Genomic DNA, 21,019 nt, shown 5'->3' with positions numbered 1-21,019 from the left:
TGGTTAATTGTATTGTTATGTTGAGTTGTAATTTTCTCTTTTTTCCTTTTTTTTACCTTTTACCTCCTTAGGGAGTCGTATGTAATTCTCATGAAGTTGGTTAGTAAATGATATAGGGGAGAGAAGTCGATTCTCTCTCCCACGGTTCTACTCATCTCTTTTTCTCTTCTTAGCTCTTACTTCTTTGTTTCTTGTTTGAATCGATCCATACTTGATTTCTAACTTGGTATCAGAACTTGGTTTGAGAGTCGACCAAGCTTACATTTCCTCTATACCTCTCTTTGGAACCCTAGAAAGGTGGAGGGTTCCAATAGAGGCTATACCATGTAAGATAATACACTTAGAAGATCTAATGGAGTTCTATTGTCAACTACAAAGCTTAATGGAGGAAGTTTGGGGGCTGTGAAAGTCGATTGAAGACCTAGAAACTCAACACAAGATTAATGCCAGCCTTTCCTTCATGCTCTCGTTTCTCTCTCATCAAGACTTTCCTTCTTCTCTTCTCAGCTCTTATTTCTTTGTTTCTTGTTTGAATCGATCCATACTTGATTTCTAACTTGGTATCAGAGCTTGGTTTGAGAGTCGACCAAGCTTACATTTCCTCTATACCTCTCTTCAGAACCCTAGAAAGGTAGAGGGTTCCAATAGAGGCTATACCATGTAAGATAATACACTTAAAAGATCTAATGGAGTTCTATTGTCAACTACAAGGCTTAATGGAGGAAGTTTGGGGGCTGTGAAAGTCGATTGAAGACCTAGAAACTCAACACAAGATTAACGCCAGCCTTTCCTTCATGCTCTCATTTCTCTCTCATCAAGCCACCACTTGAGATGTGGCTGGGCTTGCTAGAATCGCCCAGGAGGTAGCTTTCACCTCCCTAGGGCCTCATTTGCTGAAGTGATGTGCTATGGGAGCATATCTCATCCTCTCGGGGCTTGATAGGTACCGCCATGTTCATCTTTTCTTCTCTGTTTTGCCTGGAATGCTTTGTGGTGTGTTGAATGGTTGCTATTGATTGGAGAGTTACATTATGTTGGACTTATTGGTTGCTATGGAATAAGGTTATGTTGTGAGAAATGCATTTGGCTTGATTTTCTTCAAGAAATTGTGGTTTGTTTGCTTGCTGGATTTTGGGGGTTGAGTTTTCTCCCCATTTGATTGCAGTATCACATTGATTCACTACGTGTGTGCATACCATGTCTGGGTTTGAGGTCAGTGGACCTATGGAAGCTTCTACCAGTGGTTTGGGTGGTACCAACCCTAGTATGACTATCTTTGAGAACCCCAATGCCCAAATATTCATTGTGGAGTTGGACAATACCAACTATTTCGACTGGGCTCACTTTGTGAAGTCTCTGCGAAGTCGGGGGGAAACTGGGGTACATTATTGATTCCATTAAAGTTCCCGAGTCAACTGATCTCACGTATCTGAAATGGGAGACCGAGAATTCAATCGTTATGACTTTGTTGATTTTCTCTATGGAATTTGAGATTGGTAGAAGATTTATGAGGAAGGAGATTGCAAAGGAGATTTGGGACAGTGTTTCTAAAACATTTGACTGAGTGGGTGACTCGGCAAAAGTATGTCAACTCCTTCAAAAGGTCATCACAATGAAGCAAGGTGATCAGAGTATTTCTGAATATTACAACACTGTCATTGGTCTTTGGGAGGAGTATGATCATTATAGGGACCTCCAACTGTCTAACTCCGAGATGAGGCAAAGATTTATAGAACACTTGTGAAAGAACGTCTTCATATTCTACTTGGCGGGCTGAACCCAGAATATGAGCCAATTCGACTGCAAATTTTGGGGTGGTCACTTCTTCCATCTTTGGATGAAGTATGCAGCTATTTACAGAGTGAGGAGACCAAAAGAGTAGTCATGGACACTGTACCATCACTGGAGAGATCTGCACTTGCCTCTAGCTCTCACAAACACTGGCGAGGTGGGGGGAGAGGCCCAGGGTTACCCCGTGGAGATGATAGAGATAAACTTAAATGTGATCATTGTGGGGAATTGGGGCATACTAAAGAGAGGTGTTGGATGCTTCATGGCCGTCCCCCTGGTATACTTGGTGGTTCCATTGGTATTTGTGGTAGTAGGAAAGGGGGAGCTAGAGCCCACATCGTGACGGCTGAGATTGAGCCTATGGGGTACCTATCTGTACTACAGGCAGATCATGACTCCCTTACTAGAGAGGATATTGCAGCTCCGCAAGATGATGTCTAGACTGGGCAGCTCTTCTACTATTCCTACAGTGTCAGACTCTTCGGCCTCAGCGTTGATGGTCTCTACATCTGCACCTTCCACTGCTCCTTCTTGGGTCATTGATTTTGGTGCCACCGATCACATGATTGATATGTTTCTGCAAGATGATGTCTAGACTGTCCTTCATGTTTCTAACTTTGCCACTAATCTATTATCTGTAAGTCAGCTAACCAAATCCTTGAATTTTTGTCACCTTCTTCCCTTCTTACTGTCTTTTTCAAGATGTGGTGACGACGAGGATTATTGGCAGTGGACGTGAGGAGAAAGGACTACCTTCTTGAGCCCCGCATACCTGTTTTGCCTACTGCTCAGTCCTATGTGTGTGGTCGGAGTGACAATAACAATACTATGGATTTTGTGATGCTTTGGCATCAACGTTTAGGCTACCCTTCTTTTGTTCTTATGAGAAAACAATTACCACACTGGTTTACTTATTTTGCTTCTTCTCGTGTTTTTTCAGTATGAACCATGTATTTTTGCTAAACATTGTCGTTCATCTTATCCCTATCATGGTAATAGATCTACTGTTCCTTTCAATATTGTGCATTCTAATGTTTGGGGACTTGCCCCCACTACCTCTTTGTCTTGTTATCGTTATTTTGCTAGCTAGCCTTTAGCTTCTGTTCTTTGCCCTTGGGCTTGTATATTCCTTCTCCTTTCTTCGTAATTTAAATTATTTTTCATCCAAAAAAAAAAAAAAAACTATTTTCGGTCCACTTGGACTTTTTTGATGAAACAAAAATGTGATGTCCATGATGCCTTTAAAAATTTTTATTGGCTGATTTGTACTCAATTTGGTACTCACATTCAAATTGTTCGTTCTGATAAAGAGGCGAGTATATGTATGGGGGTCTCCAACAGTTATTTACTGACAATGGAATTATTTATCAGGTTGCTTGTGTTGACACCCCCAACAGAATGGGGTGGCTGAGAGGAAAATCACCATTTGTTGGAAGTCACTAGGAGTCTCCTATTTGGCATTCATGTCCCCAAGACTTTTTGGTCTGATGCCCTTCTTGCTGCCGCCTTCTTAATCAACCGCATGCCCACTCACTTCTTGGCTCCAAATCCCCTTTGGAAACCTTATCTCCTCAGGTTTTTGCTTTCTCTCTTCCTCCTAAGGTGTTTGGGTGTGTCTGCTATGACCATGTTAATAACTTAACTCGGACTAAGCTTGACCCCAAGGCATTCAAATGCTTTTTCCTTGGATATTCCTCCTCTACCAAGGGGTATAAGTGCTACCATCCTTCCTCCCGAAGGCGATTTCTCTCCAAAGATGTCTCCTTCTTTGAATCTATCCCTTTTTTTACTCCTCATCAGCATCCTCTTCAGGGGGAGAATAATGGGAGTAAACAAGCTGCTGATGTCATTCCCTTTCTTCCACCTTTGCCTATCTCTCCATTCTTGCTTGATATTGGGTAAGAAAAAGAAGTGGATGTTGTTGACATTGGTAGTCATTCAGGTGTTGGTACTGGCAATGAGAAGGAATTAATTGTGTACAAAAGAAAGGGGAAGAAAGGAAAGAAGACCTGCCAAGAGTCCTCTTTGGATCCACATCCTGATTTTCACCTTCCTCAGTTAGGTAATATTCTTTCTCCTACCTCTGAGTTAGATCTTCCCATTGCCATTCGAAAGGGAAAGAGGGCTTGTACTAACCCCATAGTCAAGTTTGTTTCCTATGATGCTATTTCTCTTGCATGTATTGCCTTTTCTACTGCTCTTTCCTCTTCTTCCATTCCCAAGAATGTTATTGAGGCCATGTCTGACCCAAAGTGGAAGGAAGCCATGTTTGAGGAAATGAAGGCCCTTGAGAATAATGGTACTTGGAAACTAGTTGACCTTCCCAGGGGAGAGTTCCAGTTGGATGTAGGTGGGTCTACACAATTAAGTACCGATCAAATGGTGCTATAGAGAGAGATAAGGCCCGGTTGGTGATCAAAGGGTACAATCAAAGGTGTATGGGATTGATTATCAGGAGACATTTGCTCTTGTGGCCAAACAGAACTCGATAAGAGTCCTCTTATCAATGGCGGGCAATAAAGACTGGCCATTGTATAAGTTGGATGTGAAGAATGCCTTTCTCCATGGTAACCTAGAAGAGGAAGTGTACATGCAACCTTCACCTGGTTTCAAGTTTCCTTCAATCGAAGGGAAAGTATCTCCTAAGAAAGACACTTCATGGCCTCAAACAGTCTCCTAAGCCTTGGTTTGAGCAATTTAGACAGGCCATTCTAAGGAATGTGTATTCCCAGATTCAGGTGGACCACACTTTATTTATCCAGAGAGGTAATGGTACTATCACAACTCTTATTGTTTATGTTGATGACATTGTGGCGATTGGGAATGATAGGGCTGAGATAAGTAGATTGAAATCATACTTGGCCCAACAATTTGAGATTAAAGACCTTGGACCCTTGAAGTACTTCTTGGGGATTGAAGTGTCAAGATCAAAGGAGGGAATAAATATTTGCCTAAGAAAGTTTGTGCTGGACTTGTTGAAAGAAACAGGGATGTTGGGTTGCAAACCAACAAATTCTCCAATTGATCAAAATCACAAGCTTAGTGAAGATTGTGGTACTCCCCTTATAGATGCAGGAAAGTACCAGTGATTAGTAGGGAGGCTGATTTACCTTTCTTTGACTCGCCCAAACATCACCTATGCAGTTGGAGTGGTGAGCTAGTATATGCATGCCCCCCAGAGTGGGCACTTGGATGTTGTTTATCGCATCATCAGGTACTTGAAAGGACTTTTATATGCCAGGCCCAACCATTGGAGGATAAAGGGCTATACTGATGCCGATTGGCCTGGTTCAGTTTTTGACAGATGATCTTCATCTGGTTATCGTACATTTGTAGGTGGTAACCGGGTTACATGGAGGTGCAACAAACAAATTGTTGTAACTAGGTCTAGTGCAGAGGCAGAATTTAGAGCAATGGCTCATGGAGTATGTGAACTCATATGGTTGAGATAGTTGATCCAAGAGTTGGGATTTGACACTAAGGGACCTATGCGGCTCTATTGTGATAACAAAGCTGCTATAAGTATTGCTCATAATCCTTTACAACATGACTGAACAGAACATATTGAAGTACAAACACTTCATCAAAGAGAAGATTGATTTTGGTTGCATTTGTACTCCCTTTGTGAAGACAGGTGATCAATTGGCAGATATCTTCACCAAGGGTCTCATTCCTCACCAGTTTAGTACCCTTTTGTGCAAGCTGGTAATGTATGACATTTATTCTCCAGCTGGAGGGGGAGTGAGAGAGTTTATGTAATCGGGGTACTTTAGTCACTGGTTTATTGTATTGTTATGTTGAATTGTAATTTTATCTTTTCCCCCTTTTTACCTTTTACCTCCTTAGGGAGGCATATGTAATTCTCATGAAGTTGGTTAGTAAACAATAAAGGGAAGAGAAATTGATTCTCTCTCCCACAGTTCTACTCATCTCTTCTTTGCTTATCCTCCTTCTCTTCTCAGCTCTTACTTCTTTGTTTTTTGTTTGAATCAATCCAGACTTGATTTCTAACTTTTTATCCTATTTTTTTTTTGCTATAAGTCGATAGATTTAGGTAAAACTAAGTTAGTTGATGCATCAAACTTGATCATTTGCAAGAATTTGTACCCAAATCGATGTAAGTCTCTTGTCTCATTATACATTGTTCTCCATTTTAGTGTTTATGCATGATGCATGTTATATATTGCTTATTTATATTGTTTTTTGCTCCAAAAGTGTATTTCCATGTGTATCTTGACCATTTCAATTCGTATCTGTAGCGTATGATATATATCTCCAATACACGATACGTCTCTTAAAATCACCATTCCGATACAATACCTGATACCGATACATGCATATTGTTGACATACATCTTGGCTGCTTGGCTCACTTGTTTCTAACTTCTACCTTATAGCTATTTTCAGAGAATAGTTGGTGTTTTTTTTTTGGCTAAAGAGGCAATAGTTGATGTTAAAAAAGAAGAAAGAGAAAATTTTTTTTCGAATCTTATTCTTCTTAAGGTTTTGTTGAGTCCTTAGTTATGCTTGTTGTAGATGCTAATTATGTATCATCCATAGTTCAAAATCTTGGTTGTAACCACCGAGATTTTGCGAAATTTTCTGGTTTATGTCAAAACAAAATTGGGTGCGACCCGGTAGAAATGCAAAATTTCGGTCGCAATTTTGGTATCGTTATGGCAAACCTTTTATATAAATTAAAATAGTCGATTGAAATGAGTCGGAATTTCGATCCATTTCGTTCGTTTCAATATGTTTTGACCCAGAGTGGAAAGTTACCAAAAACCCCAAAATTCCGGATTTTTTGCTAAATTACCCCCAATTCTTGGTGGAAAAGGTGTTTGAGACTACTTCAACGCATCTACAACGACGATTTACCGGATTTGAGCAAGATTCCAATTTGGAGGTATACCCTTTTTCCCCAAAATTAATTTAAAAATTAGGTATATATTTAGTGGTCGGCGTTCAATTTTTTATATGTTAAGACACTATAGGCGATCTACGACTTCATAGAGTTAGATTTAATTTTTTTCGGTTAAAAAATGATTTTCTTCAAACAAATTTTTGAAAAAAACTAGGGTTATACATTGGTTGGGGGCTCAAATTTTGAAAAAAAAAGGGGACATTCATGTTCCCAGCCCCTAGCAGCAACTATATCAACTTGGTCCATCAAGCAGATACAGTGGGTCCACATATGCATCATCCTCCCAGTCCATTGACCTATATCCTAGGTTGGGTTACCTAGAGTATGTTGACAGTGACTCCTACCAGGCTACTGTGTTGGACTAAGAGCGTTTCTTCAAGCATACCATTGTTGATGTATACATTTACACTGCCCTTCCCTACAAGTTCGAGGTTTTAGGTGAAACAGTAGGAGGTTGAGTGTTTGACTCCTGGGAAGTACCAAAGGGAGTTTTCCCCCACTTCTTTTCCATCGTTGTCATGTGTGGGAACACGTATGTGTGACTTGCACGGTGCCTAGAAGGCCTGTGCGTGCTGGGGAGTGTTGATGTATACATTTACGCTGCCCTTCCTTACAAGTTCGAGCTTTTAGGTGAAACAATAATGAACAACCATGACATGGTCGTCTTTTGTGATAGAGTCGGAGAAACGGTTTTGTCGCTGACAACATCTCTAGAGGTTTTGAGACTCCCTGTTACTCTATGTGTCTATGTGGTACTGACTTGGAATTGAAGTAGCGGTTTTGTAGGGTTGTCCACAGTTGTACTTGACTACTTGTAAGTTGAAACAGTTGTAGTTGTACTGACGTTTCACCTAAGTGTAGGGGTTTGGTGTCTATGATGACACTTTTTGACATTGTGTGTTATTAAATGGGTTTTCTTCATTCCTAATGCGTATTTCAGTTGTTTTAATTAAATTTTGTTTATTCTAGTACTAAATTATGTGTACAATAAGCTATATTAGAGAAAGTATACAACAGGGTACGACGTATACTAGCAACCTAGGGTCTGAAACCAAACTACCATTTTGGGTGTGTTTTTTGACAATCTAAAGGTTCCAATATGTTTAGAGATGCTTACTTAGGGTTTCCCTGAAGTGTAGGGGTTTGGTGTCTATGATGACACTTTTTGACATTGTGTACTCTTAATGGGTTTTCTTCGTTCCTAATGCATATTTCAGTTGTTTTAATTAAATTTTGTTTGTTCTAGTACTAAATTATGTGTATAGTAAGCTATGTTAGAGAAAGTATACAACAGGGTACGACGTATACTAGCAACCTAGGGTCTGAAACCAAACTACCATTTTGGGTGTGTTTTCTGACAATCTAAAGGTTCCAATATGTTTTAGAGATGCTTACTTAGGGTTTCCCTGAAGTTTCGGGTTAAAATATGGCAATTTGACAACTGAAATGGTCAAACAGATTCAGCAGCTGAAATGTGCAGGATTTCAATTAGGTTTTGACCAAAACCCAAATTGTTTTGGTTTTGACCAGGGTTTCAACTCTGGTTGAATCTGAAATTTCGAACCATGGTATCATCCCTATCCTTTTTTGTCCCGACTTTTTAGGTTTGGCTACATGAATCCCATCCTGTCTATTATCAAGAATCATATCCTCTGTTAATAAATTTTCTCTTCATACAGTTGGAACTGTGTGAGAGGCCTAGGGTTTTGTTGTAGCTAAAACAATGAAGAGTCATCCGTTGTGGGTCCTAGTTGTCCTTTTCTCTGGACTCAGATGGCATTCTACTTTCTTCTCTGTTTGAGTTGTTCCAACTAAGATTTTAATCATAAATACAGAAATTCTTGTTAGTTCTTCATTGTTGAGAGAGGCGTTAGTTGAAGAAACTTGGGGTTCCTTGTATTATGGGCCCATTATCTGTGCATTCTTGAATGTCTGTCCTGCATAATGACTAGCCTTGTTGCTTTTCCTTGTTCTGAACACAAATAAGAGAAGGCTGCCTTAGTAGGGACTGAGGAAGCATTGAAGCAACAGGTTCATTTTTGACAATCCCCACTAATGTACTTTCGTGGCACTGTAAGAAGCCCCTCGTTTTTTCTTTCGTCAAACTTCTTTTTTTCTTATATAAATGCATCTAACGTGATGTTTAAGTATTTACTTTTTCCACCCCTTAAAGGTTTCTAGGCATCTTCCGCTCCCTCTCCAATTTACTGTAAAGTTCATATAATGGATTATCCGTAGCCCCGCTGGCCCAGTTCCTGATTTCATATCTTCCTTTCAGCAATCCCTACCCTTCTCTTAGTCTTAGGGCTTTTCACATTTCAAAGACTTAGATTTACTAGCATCTTACTAGGCCTTTTGAGCTTTTCTATATCACCAAATTTCCTCTTTCTAGTTTCTAGTAAGTAAAATTTTCCATTTGGTCCTTCAAAGAACTCTGTTGCCTTTTAATTGTGCCCCATTTCTTCTATTGAATGCAAAGATCCAAAACTTTGGGCAGATATTGCATTGTTTGACTTTAGTATCCTAGAATCCATTTTCACTTTCATGCATATCGTTTCCTAAGATGGACAACACTATTTGGATGCTATTACATCCACTCTTGAGGGTCCCAAATGCTGATTTCTCTTTCCAGATTATGTCTCTACAGTTGCAAGTTGCAACATGCAAGCCAACATGAATTTGTTAAACCAAGATGCATCTCATCCTTCTGACCACATTCTCCATGCATCTTTATGTATTTCATAGTTGTCAAGACTCCCAGGTGACCCAAGGCGATGGAGGGCTGCCGAAGCACTTAGGCGACTAGGTGCTTGCCTCTCCTAGTGCCATTGTATTTTTTTATTTTTATGTATCCATTATAGCTAGTAGAGCAATGATATAATTCTGCTTACAGATTTACTACAACAACACTATAGATTGACTCTATTAGCTAATTTGCCACTATATCTAGCAACATCATTACAACATTACAGCAACAACATTGTGTTAGAAACAACATTATTTAGAGGGAAATAAAAGACCTAAGTAAACAAGAGAAGGAGAGCAAGAGAAGTGAACTAGTGAAGTTTGATTTCTTTCTTTCTTAATTTATCTATTTTTTAGGTACTAAAATGATCCCCTGCTTCTCACCATACACAAACCTGTACACAAGCCAATAAAAATGTTAGAAGCACCATTATTTGGAGGAGAAAAACATAAGTGAAAAAAATAAACCACCTAGGGACCTAGGCTTTCAGAATAAGGTGGGGACCGCCCAACCCTTGGAAAGCCGCTAGACGCCTAGGCGATGCCTTGTTAACTATGATATATAGATATTTTTTATATATGGGTCTTTAGAGTTCTTGTTCATCAAGAATTTTTTCGTTTAATCCATCCATCTCTTCCCAAACTTTTCTTCTAGTTCTTTCTTTCTACGCTGCTTAGGATAAGTAGAGACTTTATGTGTAGGAATAATTGCCACCTCAGGGCCCAACCAGATAAGCACTTGGTAGGGTGATGTGAAGATTCTGGCAGTTGGATATAAAGACGAACTTTTGGATTCACAACTTCTTGAGTTCCAGACTCAATTTCAATCCTAACACCTCCTATGTCTGTCCATGCACCCATGCATTTTCAGCCGTCCATGTATTGGCATGGAGACTCTCAGAGTCCCAATTAATGTAGTCCTAGATAGGTAGGAGACCTACTAGGAGCCAGATAACAGGATCAATAGCAAAAGGGGTTGCTGGATCGAATGGACAGAACTAGGTTTTAGGATGGGAATTTGGGAATGGGTCTTATATGGCTTTAATATGCAGGTTTAGGGTGCTTTTATGGCATATAAATAATAGGATTTGGGAAGGTTTTAAAATTCTGCAATTCTGGACAGAATTGAGTTGCAGGTTTTGGGTTTTAATGGAGTGGAGGAATGGAGGGGATAGAGTGGGAGTTATGAGCTGGGTTTAGGATCGAGTGTAGGGAGAAGTGTGGGGGTTGTATGCTTGAAGTTTGGTTTGAAATTGATGGACAGATCTGAAGTTATGAGGGAGTCCTAGTTAAGGTAGGAGTTGCAGGTTTAATGGAGGTTAGGGTTTGATGGATGGAGGGGAAGGATATATGCAGGAAACTAAAATTACTTACTGGTTTGATCTCCTTCAAAGGCAACAGCAGCAGCTTGAAGAAGCTCGATTGAAGAAGAAGAAGAACCTCCCGGTACTGGACAGACGCAAGGAGTCGCAGGAGTCCACCCACCCTATACACCTTGAGATCCATAATGATATACACTCGCAAAGAGCAGCAGCAATGGCAGCAAGCATAAAGCTAATTTTTATTAATCAAATTCGTGTTTAATGCTGGACTCCCTTACAAACTTATATAGAAGACTCAAAATTAGACTTAGACACTTAAAAGGAAAGGCCTAACCCTATCCCAAACCTATTAGGTAACTTAAACTGACTAGGAAATTGAAATACTAAAAGAAATAGACTCAAAACATGGCTGGACTTATAGAGTCCTAATCCAGCCCAACTTACATCACATGACCACTTAAGTTGTCACATGACCACTTAACCAAGTCACATGATCACTTAAATTGAACCAATTGGATGCAACCAATTTGAACCGGTTCAATTAAAAAAACATAAAAATAAACTAAGTATTGGGCTAATCCCGTATGCAACCTATGTACCCCTAGTTTAGGCTCATTAAAGTGGCCTAATACATAGAAAACCCTTGGGAACAAAGGCTCAACATGTATATAACTCAACCCTAGGCCTATTTCTAAAGAAATAAGTCAATTTCTATGATGAACCTGCATCACCAGTGCTCCTCCCATAGACCTGGATTTCGAAGCTTTATTTTGCCTCCTGGCCAACTTCAATTGAGCTGAAACTTGACAGGTGGGCAGGGGACATTGGGGTCTACTATCCACAAGATTTGGGCCCATCTGATGTGCCACATGACAGATTTTTGGCCACCAGATAAACTTTGCCCATTCTACTTTTTTATCGTTCATACCATATAGCCATGATGGTCCCGACTCTGTCCATGTCTACTTAGGGGAAGAAGCATGTCTAGAAAATAAACATTGGTGATTGGTATAATCCCTAGATGTGTGTCATTGAGGGTTGAGGGTTGTGTCCAAGTCAACCAGGTTGGGGCTTCAGTCATTCTTGGTGATGTTGCTTTATTGCAGGTTTTTTACATGGCCAATTAATGGGGTAGTCTAATCACATAAAAATAAGGGTTACAAAACCAATGTAAATCCAGAATCCTAGGAAGTAGGAACCAAAACCAGCAACTAAGATTTTATTAACCAGAGAAAAGACAAGTCTAATATGGTCAGAATTCTGGTCTAGTGTGCTAATAGGGAAGGACAAAAAACCCTAAAAGTTTGAACCAGATCCAACAATCAGATTTGAGCATATTAGGAGATTATTAAAATAGTAACTTGCTGAAACTGGAGTTCAGCATTAGTAACCACAAGAGAATAGTGACTAATGAGTAGAATAAAAAGGAAATCAAAATAGAAAGTGGCATAAGGAATTAGTAACCTCAGTTGTTAAGGCGTCCAGTTGCCTTGGTCAACTAGGTGGGGTCGCCTTGTGTCAAGGCCCCCCCCAACGCCTTGGGTCGTCTAGACGCCGTGACGACTATGTTAGTATCTGATGAGGCTAAATATTGAGCTTGTAAATTAGAAACTAGCTGGACAGAATTAGAAACCAAGTCAATAAGGTGCTGCCACAGGTCTTCTAGAAGGCTGTGTGTAAGTGTAAGTGTGTAACCACCTATTAGTAGGACAGGGTCTACTACAGCCAAAGGATCTGTCCAAACTTTAAGAAGAAACTTGAATAACAGCTAGTGGACAGAATAGTATTCGAGAGAGCAAACCAAAGAAGAAACAGTATGTGTGAGACTAAGAACAGATTCTGACCTTTAAAGTGAGAAGGAAAAGAAGATAGAAGAAGGATATGAACTAGGCTTTCCACTTAGAACTTGACTAGTATCTCACCAGTCCAACTTGGCATCCCACCAAAGGGTACTGCATCTCACAGCAGAGGAGTTCTGAATCTCACAGAAAATAGTGAGCATAAGCTTAACTATTTGTTCAAATCGTTGTGGTAGTGTGATCCCCCACTCTTTATTTATAGCTTAAAATGAAATAAAATAGAAAACCCCTATGTATGGTAAGGAGAATCCCTTACAACTCAAGTCTTCTTCAAAATAGAATCTATTCTAGAACTTTAACAAAATAGAAACTGGGGGATGGAATGTAAGACATCTGTCAAGCCTCCTAGAAATACTACTAAAATAAAGAATACAACTTACTAAAATAGAAACTAACACTAATCCCGTATGGGCTATAATTCCCTAATATTTGGGTTTATAGAATTGGCCCATGAAGTAGTAAGTCAAAAAATAGTCAGCCTATGACCCATATAACCCATTGGACACTTTAAATTAAGCCTAATGGTCCATTCTTGGTACACTCGAATGGGCTGGTTTGCTGCTTGCCTTCTTGTTCTTCTGAACTGCATCACCAACCTTGGATGAAACATATGACCTCCTTGTGAACCTCATCCAACATGAATACAAGGATATGCACTTAAATTTCCCCCCCTGCTTTTGTGGTGTATCTGGCTAAATCCTCCTCATTTCTGCTTGGAAATATTCATTCATTTTTTTTTGTGTAAAACAATATGTGGCATAATAAAATCAGTATTGTATAAGATATGCTTGTTGTGCTTCTTTCTTGCAAGTTTGATCTGTCTTTTATTTGGTTTTTGGTGGAACATGCAGCAAACATCATCAGTGAAAGTACTTTAACAAAAGTGATAGCTGGCCTTAATGAGACAATTGGTGTAGTTCTGGAATTTTTACAAGATGCAAAGGTTATGTCATCAGTGACGTTGCTAGTTTCCAGTATTACAAGTAGGCTTTTTTCTTGACTTGAGATTTTGAATCATCATTTCACAGGATCATGGAGACAAGAAAGGTGATGACCTTCTAGCTTCAGTACGAATTATTGGAAGGTATGCTTGCTTGCTTCACAAGTTGTAACTATTTATAAGTTATGCTCTCCTGACAATCTGTTAGTTTGACTGTTGTACCGTTTTGTCTGATTCACTATTAGTTGTGTGTGTGTGTGTGTGTGTGTGTATTAATCAGGCCAGCACCTCTACTAAATTTTGCCTTACTATGAATTAAGGTTCGAGAAGTCGGTTTTGACCGTGAAATATTTTGGGTTTCGACCGAAACCTGGTCGAAACCCTGCATGTTTCGGTGGTCAAATGGCCATATTTTGCCCCCAAACTTCAGGGAGACCCTAATTAAACATCTCTAAACATAATGGAACCTTTAGATTGTTAATAAAACGCACCCAAAATGCTAGTTTGGTTTCGTACTCTAGGTTGGTAGTGTACGACGTACCTTGGCTGTATACTTTCTGAAATATAGCCTATGCTACACATAAGAAAACAATTGAAATATACATTGCAATTTGAAAATGAAGAAAAATTAATTGATATTATTAAATGTTAAAATGTTACAACTTACAAGCACACTTACGAGTGTACAAGTGTTACAAACTATATGTGTACAATTGTCAACCAAGGTGAAACTTAAAAGACCTCGACAAAGTTGTTCCTCTTACTCTATGTCAATACCTCATAGAGTTCCGTGTGGTCTCGAAAGATGAGGAAGATTGCTGCTGTCGACGAAACCATTCCTCTGACTCTTAACACAAAAGAAGGCCATGTCATGCTATGTCTGAACAAATGCTCGAAGTCCATCACAACAGCGTGATAGGTCTCATCATTGACGTACTCTAGGTACCCCAACCTCGGATATAGATCACCGGGTCGGGAAGATGATGCAAATGTGGATCCATTGTAGCTACCTGGTGGACCTGGCTATTATGGTTGCTGGGGGCCTAGGAATGAGAAGATGTTATCCACAAAAGATGACACACTCTGCAACTGATCATCATGAGCAGTGGTGAATGAAGATGATAAAAAGGGGTACTGATCAAACCCACCATACCATACCCGACACCAGACGTCTCTATGAGATATGAGGGTCTATGCCACTGTCTTGGCGTCCATACACACCCTATCCACTACTCCCATCCAGATTGGGGCTTCAAAGTGTGCCAGACAAAGAAGAAACATGTATCTCCATGTCAATGCTGTCATGCTCCTCATCTGGTCTTAACATATGGTGCGGGCCTCTGGAATAACCTACACGTGTGGGGGCATGTGCACCGTGATCGGCATCTTGTGTAGCATGATCGAATAGTCTCTCCTATGAATCCAATATGTTCCGGTTCCACCTCTGCGTAGTCGTACTCCTCTCGAAGGCTCGCAAATCTATCGCCATCACCACCACCCCATCACCATCATCATCATCACCATTATCATCATCTCCACCACCAGCCGATGACGGTGTGAGTGTGGGAACTAGAATGCGAGCGCTCGACATCCTCATCATCCCTGCCAAGCTGGGACTCAAAAGGTCAGGGTGTATGTGTGTGAATTCAACCCTCTTGAGAAGCCATGAATTCACTAACATTGGCACCCATCTAACTATCAGTCTTGGGGTCGGTCCTACCATCGGGCTGATCCATCATGGGTCACTTCGATCTCTTACCCACTTGTACAGGGGATCTTCATTTGAGCTCGATTGGGTCTTTGTCATTGTCCATGGCCATGCTTATGTATTGCATCTTCAATCTCATGTTTTAGTGCACATATAACAAAAATTGCTCCAGACGTTTATGACCCAATCGGTTCCGCCTCTTGGAGTGAATAAGTGAAAATGTACTGAAGTTGCACTCGCATCCGGAGGTAGAACATGTCTGAGAGAGCACCTCAATTGCTATCTTCCTCAAGTTAGGTGCATCTCTCCCATATAATACCCCCCGTTCACCCTGCATTAGAATATTCTTGGTAAGTGATTGCACTTGGATACATACTTATATGAATTGAACAAAGAAACTAAGTTAATGGACTTACTACGAGCGTTATTAATGTAGTTCTAGATTAGAAGGGGTCTAACTAAAAGCTAATAACCAGGATCTGCTATGAACTGGGCAATTCGGCTGGGTCAATATAGGTAAAATTGTGAAATTAGGGTTAGGGTTTGATTGGACCTAGGGTTTGGTGGTAGGGTTATGTCAAGTTGATGTAGGGGAGTCTATTAGTGAAGGTCTCATTAGGTTTTAGTGGTGTTAGGGTTGTAAACTCGAATTGGAAGCAGGTGGGTAGTCCAGGGTTTTGGGTTTTTAAAGTGGAAGAAGATGGAATCTAGGGTTTAGATTGGTCAAAACTGGAATAGGTTTGGGTCGAGTTTCCCAATGGATGAGGGGAGAATTCGATCCAATATGGGAGGTTTTAATGGCTGGTTAGGTCTGTGATGGATTCAGGTCTTGGGAAAATTGAAAACAAAAGGGGGAATTCTAAGGTTTGGGCTGTGAGAGGATTAGAAGAAGAATATTTAGGGTAGGGATGAGTCAAACTCACTGTTGTTGCAGAATTTCCATGGTTGCAGCTTAATTGAGTGTAGATCTTGAATAAAAATCAAAATTTGAATTGAACTTGAAAGTAGGGCTTCAAAAGAACAAAGATAGCTTGAACGAACCACCCGGGCTTCATACCGCAAGGTGTCGATTGGATCAAACAACAATCCCACCAGCCTTGATCAAACACAAGACAAAAATCTTCAATGGAGAAGAAGAGCAGCAAAAAGCTTTTCATTAATCAAGGTTTAAAGTATCGGTATCAGGTATAGTATCGGTCGGGTGATTTTAAGAGACGTATCGTATCGGAGATACGTATCGAACACTACAGATTCACATAGAAATGGTCAAGATACATATAAAAATACACTTTTGGAACAAAAAACAATATAAATAAGCAATATATAACAAGTATCATGCATAAACACTAAAATGGAGAATAATGTATAACCAAATTGCAACTGTTATAAAAGATGAGGTTTCTTGCATTTAATCGTCTATAGCCATGAAGAGTATTGGATGATGCAAAGGATGATGTTGTAGTACTCCTTGATTAGTTTTTGAGTCCAAAAGTGTGAAAAACCAAGATTAAATGAAAGATTTTGGACTCTTAGTTGAGAGTTTTCCTTCATTTTTTCGTTAGAATAGGAGCTGTATTGAGTCTGTGAGTGGAAAGGGTTTTTTTTATGGAATGTATCGATGGTATTGGTATGTATCAAGTCGTATCAACCGATACATATCGACACATATAGATATGTATTAAACCACCCCATAACCTTTTACCGGACGTATTGATATGTATTGGTCGTATCGTAACGTATCAGCATGTATCAGCCGATACATTTCGATACAATCTGGCGGTCCATTTTTAAAAAAAAAAAAAGAGACGTATCGGTCGATACAATACGATACATACCAATACTTTAAACCATGTCATTAATATCAAAATCCGTGTTTCATGCTTGCCCCCCTTACAACCTTATATAAAAGACTCAAAAATAGACTCCTACACTGAAAAAGAAAGGCCTAACCTAATCTTGAACTTATTAGGTAACTTAAATTGAATAGGAAACTGAATTGCAAAGCTGGTCTTAACTGATCGAGATCAGCAAGCCCATTTGACAGGTCCCAAGACTGCTGGTGACACTACTTGGGATATAGTTGATGCCTGGATATTGGGACAGATGCTTAACTCGATGGAGAATAACATTGTTGCTGTGGTTACCTATATTGAAACTGTGAAAGAGCTGTGGGATTATTTGGATGTGTTGTATTCAGGCCAAAATAATTTATGATGTATTTATGAACTATCCCAAGAGTTTTACAGAGTTGATCGCAAAGGTCGGACAGTTACACAGTATTTTGCAGATTTTAAACGGATGTATGAAGAGCTGAACTCCCTTCTTCCAGTGACCAATGATGTTTGGCAGATGCAACGTCAGCAGGAGCAACTTGCTGTTATGGGTTTTTTGGGTGGCCTTGGATAGGAAAATGACTCTGTTAGGTCTCAGATTTTGGGAAGTGAAAAGTTAGCCTCCCTCACTGATACTTTTGCTCGTGTTCTTCGTGTTTTCACGTGAGACTGTTTGTGAATCTTCACCCAGTGATGGCTCAGCCCTTGTGTCTCAGAATAAGTCTTGTGGAGGAGGATGTGATGATGGCCGTGGGGGTTCATGTGGTGGTCGTGGGTCTGGCGTGGTTTAGGTCAAGGCCAATCTAGTGGTTCTGATTGTTCTGGTAGTTCCGGCTCCATCCAGACTTGTCATCATTGTGGCTTACTTGGTAACTACAAGTGAGTCTGGAATAGAGACTAATCAGTCTTCGTAGTCTGCCAATTCAGCCACCACAAGTGAGTCTCGAATAGAGACTACTCAGTCTTCACAGTTTGAGGGGAGGATGGTGAGGATGTCAGATGAGGAGTTCAAGAGATATAGTCAGTTTCCGATTTCTTAGCCTTCTACTTCTGCTTCCACTGCTACTTTTGTCCAAACTAGTAATGCCATTGCTTGTCTTTCCATCATCTCTCGACCCTGGATCATCGATTCAGGTGCAACCGATCATATGAAAGGATCTCCAGGTAACTTTTCTTCTCTGTGTAATTCCTCATCCAGTGTCACCCTAGCTGATGGCTCTCTTGCCGAGGTTCAGGGTACAAGAACGGTTCCATTGACCCCTTCTCTGTCATTGTCCTCTGTTCTTTATCTACCAAAATTTCCTCACAATCTATTATCTGTGAATAATCTTGCTAAGGATTTCAATTGTTTGATAACTTTTCTTCTGATGCTTACATTCTTCAGGATCTTGTGACAAAGAAGATGATTGGTAAAGGTTGTGAGTCAGGAGGGTTGTATCTGTTCGATGATCCTCAGTCTATTGCTTGTTCTGGTGCAGTTTCTCATCAAATCCATTGTCGTTTGGGGCATCCTTTATTGGAAAGTTTGAAGCAGCTTGATCCTAGTTTCAGTTCTGTCTAGTCTAGAGTGCGAGTCCTGTTAGTTTGGTAAACTCCACTGTGTGAGTTATCCGTCTAAAGTTATTTGACTCTATTTTGCCTGAACCATCCTCTTCATCACCCCGGACCCCGATGTAAGTACTTCTGTTGCTCCTATATCTGATCTTGATGTACCTATTACCTTGTATAAGGGTACTCGTAGCTTGTACTTAGCACCTTGTATCAAATGTGGTTTCTTATTTTGGTTTGTCTGCTTCGCTCCGTGCCTGCTTGTCTACTCTTGAGACTCATCCTCTTCTTAAGTCTATCACAAAGGCATTATCTAGTTCTAGCTGGAGGATAGCAATGGAAGAGGAGTTGGCTGCTATTGTAGAGAACCATAGCTGGGATCTTGTTCCTTTACCTGCAGGTAAGTCTGCCATTGGCTATTGCTGGGTTTATGTTGTTAAGGTGAATCCTGATCGTTTACTAGCTCGCTTGAAGGCTCGCCTTGTTACTAAGGTCTATGCTCAGGTTTATCGGATGGATTACTCCAATACTGTTTCTCCTGTTGTGAAGTTGGCTTCTGTGCGCTTGTTGGTTTCTCTGGCCGCTTCACATCATTGGGTGTTACATCAGTTGGATGTTAAAAACACTGTTCTTCATGGTGATCTCCACGAGGAAGTGTACATGGAGTAACCTCCAGTGTTTATTGCTCAGGGGGAGTCTCCTTTGGTTTGTAAGCTGAAGCGATCTTTCTCTATGGACTCAAACAGTCTCTCCATGGTTTGGCCGTTTCATGGAGGTTGTGCTTGAATTTGGGATGTCACGGTGTAACAATGGCTATTCAGTTTTCCATCGTCACTCCAGTGCAGGGAGGATCCTCTTAGTTGTATATGTAGATGATATAGTGATTACTGGAGATGATACTGTTGGTATTGCTAGTTGAAAGCTTTTCTTTAGCAGAAGTTTCAAACTATGGATTTGGAGAAGTTGAAATATTTTTTGGGTGTTGAGGTAGCTTAGTCACGAAAGGGAGTTTATACTTCACAGAGAAAATATGTTCTTGATTTACTTGTAGAGACGGGAATGTTGGGGGCAAAACCACTTGATACTCCTATGGACCCCAACTTGAAGCTTACTGCAGATGAGGGAGATGTCCTTGATGATCCTGAGAAGTATAGAAGACTAGTTGGCAAATTGAATTATTTAACAGTTACTTGACTTTTCATCATTCATTGAATTTTGAGCATGAATTGCCCACGGACTAGACCCGGGCTCGATGCGCCCAGGCTTTGGCTTTTGTCAATGCCTGTCCATTTCCTTTTGTGGGCTAGGTTGTCAAGAAGTGAGCCCGAAAGGGGCGTCCAGCAAACAAGATCTCTTCATCCAGAAAGTTGGTCTAACATGGAGATATAGAAGGAGGACAGGTTGTGCCGCCAAATGTGAAGCAGCACCCTCCCTTTGATGGACTTCTGTGTGAAATATGTGATGTCAAATGATGAGAGCAAGAGCATAAGTTGCCACCTGGCGGTCCTTCCTGATAGTGCCGGCTTTTCGAGCTCCCAGCCCCACAATCAGAATCAAATAGGATAGGTCAAGGGGAGGGGTCCGGCGGGGACCAGAGTTGGATCTGCGGCAAAGCGGAGCCTCCGGAGGTATGGCGGCTTGTGCTGTGCCGTCATTTCGGATTCTCGAATTCGTTTATTTGCTAATATGATGGCCGGTCATAGTTCAGTAAAGATTTTAAGTGGGTCCGCTTGGACTATGCTATGTATGAATGATATTTTATATTTCACAGGAGATCCTGGTCCTTTATTTCTAGTTCTTGCATTAACCGGTCCCTTCTACATGAAATATATGTAGGATAATCCTATTCTTGTTTTCTTGTCCTTATCTTCTAATAAAGAATAAAGAAAGAGCTTCTTATGAATCCCTGAAGGATTCGTTACAATCCGATCCAACAAGGATTCTTAATAAAGTCAAAATGAGGTTTCTTGGGAAAAAATGAGAGAGTTTGTCATTTTTTGTTCCACCAGAACTGGATAGCTAGAAAGAGTGGAAAGACAAGGAAAGGATCATTATTCCTCTTCTATAAATATCCAAATTTTGATGCCTAATACCCCATAGATAGTTCGAACTATATAGGAACAATAATCAATTTTAGCTCGAATGGTTTGTAGGGGAACCCTGCCTTCTCTGATCCATTCGACACGTGCAATTTCTTTTCCGTCGATACGCCCTGCAATTTGTATTTGAATTCCTTTTATATCTGCTTGTTCAGTTAATTCAATAGCCTTTTTCATTGCCTTTCGAAATGAAACTCTATTTTTTAATTGTCCAGCTATATATTTCGCAAGAATATTAGGTTGTCCATAAGG

General features: G+C 40.3%; 1 protein-coding gene and 1 long non-coding RNA gene across 2 annotated transcripts in view; one reads left to right on the top strand and one right to left on the bottom strand.

Annotated features, from left to right (window-relative positions):
* LOC122651478 (neurochondrin) overlaps window positions 1–21,019 on the top strand; it is a 47,828-nt gene that overhangs the window by 14,125 nt on the left and 12,684 nt on the right. Inside the window, exons 10-11 of the mRNA XM_043844872.1 lie at window positions 13,492–13,583; window positions 13,669–13,724. Of these exons, the coding sequence (XP_043700807.1) occupies window positions 13,492–13,583; window positions 13,669–13,724 (148 nt within the window). The remainder of the gene's footprint in view (window positions 1–13,491; window positions 13,584–13,668; window positions 13,725–21,019) is intronic.
* LOC122651481 lies at window positions 3,821–20,336 on the bottom strand. Its single transcript, XR_006331465.1, has 3 exons — window positions 20,261–20,336; window positions 9,851–9,854; window positions 3,821–3,872 (listed from the first exon to the last, which is right to left on the bottom strand). It is a non-coding gene; the product is annotated as an uncharacterized LOC122651481 (long non-coding RNA).

Source organism: Telopea speciosissima, chromosome 2 (assembly GCF_018873765.1).
Source record: "Telopea speciosissima isolate NSW1024214 ecotype Mountain lineage chromosome 2, Tspe_v1, whole genome shotgun sequence".
NCBI classification, from domain to species: Eukaryota; Viridiplantae; Streptophyta; class Magnoliopsida; order Proteales; family Proteaceae; genus Telopea; species Telopea speciosissima.
This window is presented reverse-complemented; position numbering and strand designations above follow the sequence as displayed.